We start from the raw sequence: 9,469 nt of genomic DNA, 5'->3' as shown, positions 1-9,469 counted from the left end.
TATATAGGAAAGAAAAGGAAACCCATGAGTTGATTTTCTCATGGTTATCATGGCTAGCGGTATTGCTCGTGGGCTCGTACGCACGACGACGACGACGACGACGGCGGAGTTGCCCAACATGGCGGCCATACTCCAAATAATAGGTTGACAGAGACATGCACCCTTGGTTTACTGTGTACTTCCTTGATATTGGACATCCATGTTATGATCAATTGACACCTGTCAAAACAAGCTATCCGTTGACCAGTATCACGTGACCATATTGCGGGCTCAGGTTTACAGCTCCTCGAGGTCACGTGTTTTCTTGAAGTTGACCGCTGACCAAGCGCTGGTTATCGATTGGATCGCGGGCTCATATTGGGTTAGCTTGTTAGAAACAGGGCAGGATTGCTCGGAAGCCGGTTTACGCTAACCCAGAATTAAAGTTAATGGAATTATAACTTTTACTTCTATACAAATGTTTTTTGCTGTTTTGTTTTGTGTATATGTTGATTATTAAAACTCAAAACAGAAGGCCAAACAATATACAGAAACCTCACCGCAAAGTTACAAAACTCAAATTAAAATTCTACCTTTTTCTGGGGTAGCTTAATCGGGCTTTGAACAACCCGGCCCAGGAACTACGCTTTTAGGTTGGCCTGAATATATATATTATGCAAATTTCGAACTTTCTTAAATTTTGGCCGTAAAATAAATCGTTGGAACATTAAACTATTTTTCCATGAATAAGTTAACCCAAAGGTATGTTTTGGTGAAATAAAAGAAAAATCGATTTTTCGTGACTGTCTTCCGATTCTCGACACTCTTAGAAAATCACTCTTAATTCTTTAGAGAAGTTTCTGAAAATTCCGGGCGCACTTGTATAAGAACGTGAGTTTTGTCCGTAAGAGAGCAACGAAAAATGTAAATAGTGCTGTTGTGCTGTAATCTGAGAAGTTAAATAAACCAGTTAAAAAGCTAGACTTGCATCGTAATAGGTTATAGAACTTTGTTTTATTGTGAAATTTGTTTTATTGCAAAATAACTGATTCTTTCAAAGAACGTGGAAATAAATGAGGTTTCAAAGTCCGATCCCTCAGTGTGAACATAAATGTTTACATGTTTTTAATGCTTGAGTATTCAATACTGAGAGAATTTTGCCAATCACTACAAAAAAAAGCAGATTTCAGTGAACCTTTTCATTTATGTTATCAGGAGGGGTATACTTGTTAAACGGGCAAAAGAGTTGTGCTTAGGTATTCAACAATCATCTTACAACGAATCGCACATGTAGATTTTGTCTTGAGCATTTCCTTAGCTCCAATAAAGTTATAGGTTACTTTAATTTGTTAATTAAAAGTCTTCAAAATGCTTTAATGTGGAAAAAGAGGTATACAGCTATACAAGATAAGCACGTCAAATGTGGAAGATTTGATTTTTACTTATCGTTCAGCGGAATCCTTACATAGATGGGTAAAGCTCAAACCTTTCTCGGCTAAAACGGAATAAATAAAGAGGGAAATTAAAAGAGACTAGCAAAGGGAAGGAAGATAAAACGTAGGACACGAGGAGGAAAAAGAGATATTAATTTACCAAATGAACAACAATTGTTTCCTCCATAGCAGATTACAAATCGTCTGCAATTACTGCGTGGCATATTTTTTTATATTTGCAATTTGCTAATTTGTATATATGGGCAGGAAATGTTAGACGAGTCACAGAGTTTGAATCATCTTGTTTTGCCGCCCTTTTTAACACAAAATCCCCGTACATAAATATTGACCAAACAATCTTATTTCTCTGCTATTTTAATCATAGTGTAACTTAAACAATTGTTACAAACTTTTATTTGCAAAGAAACGAAAAAATTAGGCAGAGAGTTCTTAAAACTTCACTGGTCTGATTTTCATCTCAGCCCTCTTGGCGGAGTAGTAATGTCCTTTCCAGTGATACCAGTTGACACCATCAGCCCTTGATGAGTGTTTCCCGTGATGATACAGACCGTTCAGGTTGGAGTGATGACAGGCATTGTACCACCAGGCTCCTTTGAACCACGCAGCACAGTTACTGCCCAAGCTGTCATTATCCTGATCTTTGGTGGAAAAGGGTTGACCACGATGCCAAGAAAGAGAATCACCAGCAGTTCCTGAAAACAAAACATGAGACTTTCACCTCACTAATATATAAACGTTTAAATATTTTTTTTTAAGAAATGATGACAGAACATCCTGAAGAATTCCAGTCTTCCGAGAGTTCACTTATGACTATAGGCTGCCTTCTTTAACACTTAAAGAAACTGTCGGAACACTAACCTCATGTTTAACTCATAGCGCTATTTTGACCTTACCAAAATAAGCAAGCATTCCAATTTACTGCCTTTATTTTCACTGAAACCAAGATAGCTTCTATCAAATCAAGCAGGAATTAACAGCACAGTGAAATAAAACTACTAAAAGATATAAACGTAAGAAATAATAAAATAAATAAATTTACCTGAGTAAGTTCCAAGACTCAGTTTGTACTTAGTCTTCTCGCTCGTAACTGCAAACATGTCATACTCGGCGTAAGCAGTTTTGCCTGTCGTGTCTTCCAGATCTACTCGCAGTCTGTTCTTTGTGTTCGTCAAGCGGTGTATCTTGTCCAGTCCCAGCCAAAACTCGCCACTCAGGTTACCGAAGCCATTCTTGTAGTCGACCCAGCCGCGGTAGAAATCAACGGAGCCATCCAGTCTCTTCTGGAACACTGTCCACCCCCCACCAGCTGTTGTTTGATCACAGAACACATCAAAGGCACCTGAACCATCAGGGTCGATTGTATAAACACCGCTGGTTCTTTGACCGGATTTGTACACCTCAGCACAGTCTTTCCTAACTGTTGACCAAAAAACGTAGGAGATTTATCGTTTAAAAACGAGTAAACTTAATTTCTGACTTGGTTCACGACTGAAGTGTTTTCTTGCAACTTAACCCGGGTACTGAAACATTAAATTTTACAAATGAAAAACCTTTGTGATTTACAGATTTGCTAGTCATTGAGACCTCTGTGTTAAATTCTTAAAGGAAGCTAAAACAAAAGAATCACGTGGAGGTTAAGGCCCGATTTTGTTTTACTCCCCTTAGCCTTGGTACCATGTCAGAATCTTAAAATTAAAATCTTTACTTACTTTTAGATTTGGTCTCGTTTTTCTTTAGAACGTCTTTTACTTCAGGGAGTTGTTTGTCTATTTCTAAAAGGAGAGTTTCAATGTTCTTGTTTTGTTCTGTCCAAAAAAAAAAATACAATCTAGTCAAAACAAATTGCAAAATGCTATAGAACTAAATTTCTGATTTCCCATTGCAGTCAATACAGAGGCGCAGCGCTGGCGCAGTTGTGAGAGCGCTCGCTTCCCGCCAATGAAATTCGTGTTCGAATACCCGGTGCCCTGTGCCTTGAATTTGTTGTTGGTTGGTGATCTGGTTCCGAGAGTTTCCTCTGGGTGCTCCTGTTTTCCACTTTTCCACTGTTAAATTCCAGAAATTCCACGATCTGGGTATTGCCGCGACGAATAGCCGCTCCACGGATATGGCACAGCTAATTCTCAATTGCATTTACATTCTACAATTACCTACAACAGGACCGGCAGATCTACAATTTTTTTAAGGCAATTTAAAGGAAATGCTCTCAAATGTTCTACCACACAAAAAAGGAAAACTAAAACTCTCAATATAGAGATACACAGATCTGTACCTACCATTTAACAACGTGGTGTTTGCTTTGAGGATGCTGATGTCTTCTTGTACTTGATTAAGTTGTTTCTTCATTTGTTGAAGGATGGCTGCAACTGTTTTGTTTGACTCTGTAGGTAATGAAGTTTATAATCTAAGTAAAGTGGATTATTTGGAAAATCGACTATGATGTTATTTTGCTATTGAATTCAGTTATAAAATTCAAGTGCTCCGCATGCTTCCCCACTGAGGAGACCTTAACATCGTCAGACCTGTACTTACTTTTGTCTGAAGTCTTGTTGCCTTTGAGGATGTTGATGTCATCTTCAACGTGAGTGAGCTGTATCTTCATTTGTTGAAGCAAAGCTTCAATCTTCTTGTTTGGTACTGCAGTATGATAAAAGTTGTTGTAAACTTTGTTACATTGCTTTGTGGCTGAAGAACTGACTGGGGTGCTGTCAGCGTTATTTCCTGGTTTAGCTAAAGCTTGGCACGTCACAAACAACACCAAGAGCACCAAACTGCAACGAAAAGCCGAGGAAACACAAGTCATTGTCCGAATTTGATGAAAGTCCAACTTAGCCGTGGTTAAATGTGTTACGGACTGGTGAAAAAGCGGATGTGACTCATCTTTACTACTGACGAGGTACTTGCGTCACCAAGTTCGATGCAAGACATTTTTCATGTTTTTCGAATTGAAAGTAGTGTTGATCATTGTTTTGCTCTATGCTCACTGTTCGGTGAAAAGAATATGTAGCCTTGATGTAAAGCGTTACCTGATGGAAAATAGAAAATGTTTAAGAAGTAAAGATCTAGCCGAAATTGAACGTTATATAAAATCTCAGACATTACTTAAACTTTTACTTTGCAGTTTTGGGAACTGAACTCGAGGTAATATTTTTTATGAAGACACGTTGTGCTTTAATATAAATCAATTATCATTAGGTATTTGTTAAAAGAGTATGTTGAGCTGATTATTTTAATAAACGCGACTTTGAAACGTGATTTCATCACTGACTCACTCGATCTGGAACATTGCCATTTGCCTGACATTTTTGCGAACTTTTCTCAGATAACGTCTAGAATATCTTTGCACAATCTTTGTTCAGTCTTGAAATGAACTTCACGCGACTTTGTAGCGCGTTTGCTGGCATCGAACTCAGTAAGGAGTTTAAGAAAACCACAAGGGCAACTGAACGTCGCTAAACACAAGGTTTAATGAGCATAACAGTGGTTGTACACGTGCGTAATAATTCTTGGTAAATTTCTTTACCATCCTCTGCAATACCGCGTCCGTACTACGCCGGAGGAATTTGAAAACGGTACTTTATTTCACCGGTCAGGCCTTCCGTCCACACTAATCCGTCGCGAAAACTGAGCTTTACGAAAACGCTCTTCAAACTGGAAGAATTTGACACCGCGCCTTTTCGTTTTAGTGTGGATGGAAAACATTTTGAAAACGATGACTTTACAATTAGGATGATATTTCACAGCCGGAGTTTTACTTAAACACAAATCCAAAATGACCAGTAATTGTTGGGTTTTCACATTTCTCCGGTGTAGTGTAGACAGAAAACATTAGTGATGCGTTTTCAGAGTGAAACCTAGCCCCGTTTTCAAATTCCTCCGACTTTGTGTGGACGGGGCTTTAAAACAACAACATGAAAATTCTGCGTTGTGTGGAGAGCGTGAACTTCGATGTATAAGTTTTAAAATTTATATTTTGAATTTTACCCTGTGTTCCATAATCAGTTTGAGATAGTTTGGACGAAGAGAAACAAAATAAATGACTTTAGAGTATTCTGAGATTCCGGCGTAGGTAAGATTAATTTCTTATCGATGTTGTCCTCGGCTTTGCTGCCGTGGCTACTAAAAACTCCCTACAGCTCTTGATCACGACAGCGGTTTGGTTGAAATTTTTTACTGAGATTTTCTTAGAAGCATGACAGTTTTTGTACCACCAGACCCCTTTAAACTCCACAACACAGTTACTGCCCCAGCTGTCATTGTCCTGATCTTTGACGCTAAAGGGGTAACCACGATGATAAGAAAGAAAATCACCAGCAGTTCCTGAAAACAGAAAATGAGAATTTGACATCATTTCACTAACATCATGAAACTTGAGTATTTGTTTTAAAAAAGAGATGACAGAACATTCTGAATAAAAACTCAGTACCGGGATCTCACTCGTTGTGTATCAGATAATAGGCCTGCGTACTTTACATCACACAAATTCAAATTACCTCATTACAACTTACAGTATGTTTCCAAATTAAGCAAATATTCAAATTAACTGCCGTTATTTTGACTGAAACTAAAATATCTTCGAGTGTTCATCAACAGTACATTGACAGTAAAACTGGAAAGAATATAAACATAGAAAAGAAATTACCTGAGTAAGTTCCAAGACTCAGCTTGTACTTAGTCCTCTCGCTCGTAACTGCAAACATGTCGTACTCGGCGTAAACAGTTTTGCCTGTCGTGTCTTCCAGATCTACTCGAAGTCTGTTCTTTGTGTTTGTCAAGCGGTATATCTTGTCCAGTCCCAGCCAAAACTCACCATTCAGGTTACCGAAGCCATTCTTGTAGTCGGCCCAGCCGCGGTAGAAATCAACGGAGCCATCCAGTCTCTTCTGGAACACTGTCCACCCCCCACCGGCTGTTGTTTGGTCACAGAACACATCAAAAGCACCTGAACCATCAGGGTCAATTGTATAAACGCCGCTGATTTTTTCTTACCAGATTTGTACAGCTAAGCACAGTTCTTGCCTATTCAGGAAAAAAATGATCAAATTTATTATCATCAAAACATGATTGAAGTGAGTGGTTATAACAGCGAGCCGATACAGTGGAAAAAGTTGCTGAGGTATTGCGCGTGGGGTGGGATGGTAGGAGGAGGAAGATCGAGCTATGTGTGGAAAAACTCATCTTTATGTGGGATACGATTGTATCGGTAAGAGAAGATGAAATTTTCAACAGAAATGAATGGATCTTTACTCACCTTTTACAACAGCAGTTTTGATGATTTGATATCATCTTGCAATTGAGTGAATTGTTTCTTCATTTGTTGAAGAAGAGTTTCATTCTTGTTGTTGGGCGCTGTGAATATTGAATAAAGAAATTAGTGTGGTTTGCATGGCAAACTATCATCATTTCCAACTTGAATGATAGCAAATAAATACTAAAGAATTTAGATACAACCCTCTGCTGACCTGTTGTAAAAATACCTCTAGAACGTTTGAAATCAATCCCAGGCTGACAATGATTTTATCACGATAATATCTGTACTTACTTTTCACAGGCGTCTTCTTTCCTTTGAGGATGTTGATGTCATTTTGCATTTGATTAAGTTGTTTCTTTATTTTTTGAGGACACTTTCAATCTTCCTGTTTGGCTCTGCAGTTTATAATCAAAGAGAACTAGATTTGAATGGAAGACTATTGCAGTTTTAGAATTTTTTGTTCCATATAGTGTAACCTCACTTAGTAAATCCTATAGAAAGGTAGTTTTGACAATTAAACCTACTACTCGGTAAATCAATCGCATGCACTCCGATAGAGGAAACAGTACAGAAACAGATCTATATATTTACACGTACGTTTCACCAAAGTGCTGTTCTCTTTGAGGATGTTGATGTCATTTTGCATTTGATTAAGTTGTTTCTTTATTTCTTGAAGGACACTTTCAATCTTCCTGTTTGGCTCTTCAGTTTACAATCAAAGAGAACTAGATTTAAATGGAAGACTACTGCAATTTTAGAATTTTCTTGTTCTGTATATTGTAACCTCACTTAGTAAATCCTTTAGAAAGGTAGTTTTGACAATTAAACCTACTACTTGCTAAATCAATCACATGCACTCCGATAGAGGAAACAGTACCGAAACATATCTAATATACGTACGTTTCACCAAAGTGGTGTTGTCTTTGATGATGTTGATGTCATCTTTAACGTGAGTAAGTTGTTTCTCCACCTATTTAAGGATAGTTTCCATCTCTTCAGTTGTTCAGGCTGTGGATGTAATAAAATTGAAAAACTCATCAGATATGATTGTATCTAAATCTATCGTCATATACATTTTGAGGTGATGGGGAATAAAGACAACAAAGTCAGGGAAGAATTTCCATCATGGCATCCTTTGGAAAAGCTCGCCACGGGCCTTTTGAAAGTATTTCGGTCTAAAAAATGCACCCAGGAAGAAAAACAGGTCACAGGTCAGAGAGAGAAATAGAAATTTACACTGAGAACAACAAACCTTTCAACGATGTTTTTTCCCTTTTAGGATGTTGATGCCATCTTCAACGTGATTTAGTTGTTTCTTCATTTCTTGAAGGATAGTCTCCATGGTCTTGTGTTGCTCTGGAGATAATAAAATTTATTGTCTTAAGCGATTGCATAGGAAACTATCTCTATTTTACGATAGAACTGCCTAGAAAGCAACCCCAGTTAATTTCTGAATCTTTTTAGAAAGCCAGTTATCCAACAATTCTCTAAATTAGTCTCTTCAATCCAAAAACAAGAAAGGAAATCATAAACACGCAAAAAGAGATTCTGTCTAACCTTTCTCCATCGTCTTGTTCCCTTTGAGGATTTTGATCTCAACGTCAAGGTGAGCGCGTTGTTTCTTCATTTCTTGCAGCAGAGTTTCAACCGTCTTGTTTGGCTCTGAAGATAATAAAATTTAAAATCTAAGCAAAGCTGATTACATTAGAAAATGTAGCAATTGTAATATTATTTCATTTTCCTACTGAGAACTGCCCAAGAAGCAACTCCATACAGTTAATTACTGAATCTTTGAGGAAGTCAGTTAGCAGAACTGAATACAACAAGTCTCTTAATTAGACACTGCGCGCAACCCAAAAACTGAAAACAAAATTCTCAACACAACTCTCACACATTTCGTCTAATCTTTTACAATCGTCTTGTGTCATCTTCAACGTGAGTGAGCTGTATCTTCATTTCTTGAAGCAAAGCTTCAATCTTCTTGTTTGGCCCTGCAGTATGATAAAAGTTGTTGTAGACTTTGTTACATCGCTTTGTGGCTTTTGAGCTGACTGGGGTGCTGTTAGCGCTATTTCCTGGTTTAGCTAAAGCTTGGCTCGCCACAAACAACACCAAGAACTTCAAAGTGGAACGAAAACCCGAGGAAACACAAGTCATTGTGCGAATTTGATGAAAGTCCAATTTAACCAGGACGTAACATGTCGATTATTTCGATAGTCGATAAAAATCGATCATTGTCGATCATTGTCGATACTAATTAATCGACAAATATCAGAAATCGATAAAAGTCGATCACACAATTTATTGTGATTATCGACTTTGTTCGATTATAATTGATTTTGATCGATTTTGATCGATTTCAATCGACAAGTATCGGAAATACTGTTGGTGCAACAGTCACAGGTGCAAGGAGAAGCAAGGGGCATACAAACCCGACGAATACAGCACACCTAGCGGAGAGGGAGGAGAGTCGTAGCAGCTTGTATTTGTCAAATGTTGAACTGAATAAAAACACTGATGAAATAAAATGTCAATTTACTTTACGTTACCTCTTAATTACTTTGCTTGCCTCGATTTTTTCCCGCATCTAGTCTCAACTTTGGCCCGTTCTGTCCCCCCGAAGAAACACGACTTCGAGTTCTCAGGATCTCTAATCTCCCCCGCCTAGAGAGACTCTGGGAACTAGGTTGGTTCGAGTTATGTTATAGATCGCGATTTAGTTCAGCTGAAACTGTTAATCGATCATTTCTCTAGGTAATTTAAACATTCTACTCTGTAATGAAAA

The 9,469-nt window shown here is 38.0% G+C and overlaps 2 protein-coding genes across 2 annotated transcripts; both read right to left on the bottom strand.

Annotated features, from left to right (window-relative positions):
• Positions 1-1,771: 1,771 nt before the first annotated feature.
• Positions 1,772-4,349, bottom strand: LOC149118756 (microfibril-associated glycoprotein 4-like). The gene is made up of 5 exons (XM_089276589.1): positions 3,966-4,349; positions 3,710-3,814; positions 3,143-3,238; positions 2,473-2,850; positions 1,772-2,125 (listed from the first exon to the last, which is right to left on the bottom strand). The coding sequence occupies exons 1-5, from the start codon at positions 4,234-4,236 to the stop codon at positions 1,863-1,865; spliced, it is 1,113 nt and encodes a 370-aa protein (XP_089132715.1). The 5' UTR covers positions 4,237-4,349; the 3' UTR covers positions 1,772-1,862.
• Positions 4,350-5,344: 995 nt separating this feature from the next.
• Positions 5,345-8,986, bottom strand: LOC149118755 (ficolin-1-like). Its single transcript, XM_089278374.1, is given in 6 exon segments — positions 5,345-5,753; positions 6,076-6,418; positions 6,421-6,452; positions 7,276-7,386; positions 8,242-8,274; positions 8,610-8,986. Coding segments are annotated over 6 exon segments (996 nt in total). The 5' UTR covers positions 8,842-8,986; the 3' UTR covers positions 5,345-5,508.
• Between the last annotated feature and the right edge of the window lie 483 nt (positions 8,987-9,469).

The sequence above is a fragment of the Orbicella faveolata genome, unplaced genomic scaffold (assembly GCF_042242905.1).
Source record: "Orbicella faveolata isolate gen_17 unplaced genomic scaffold, um_ofav_v1 contig_1, whole genome shotgun sequence".
Lineage (NCBI taxonomy): Eukaryota > Metazoa > Cnidaria > Anthozoa > Scleractinia > Merulinidae > Orbicella > Orbicella faveolata.
This window is presented reverse-complemented; position numbering and strand designations above follow the sequence as displayed.

Coding starts and splice junctions, on each gene's coding strand:
- LOC149118756 (XM_089276589.1), bottom strand. CDS start 4,236: ATGACTTGTGTTTCCTCGGCTTTTCGTTGCAGTTTGGTGCTCTTGGTG. Junction 3,815..3,965: donor CAACAAGACTTCAGACAAAA/GTAAGTACAGGT, acceptor CATTACCTACAG/AGTCAAACAAAACAGTTGCA. Junction 3,239..3,709: donor AAACACCACGTTGTTAAATG/GTAGGTACAGAT, acceptor TTTTTTGGACAG/AACAAAACAAGAACATTGAA.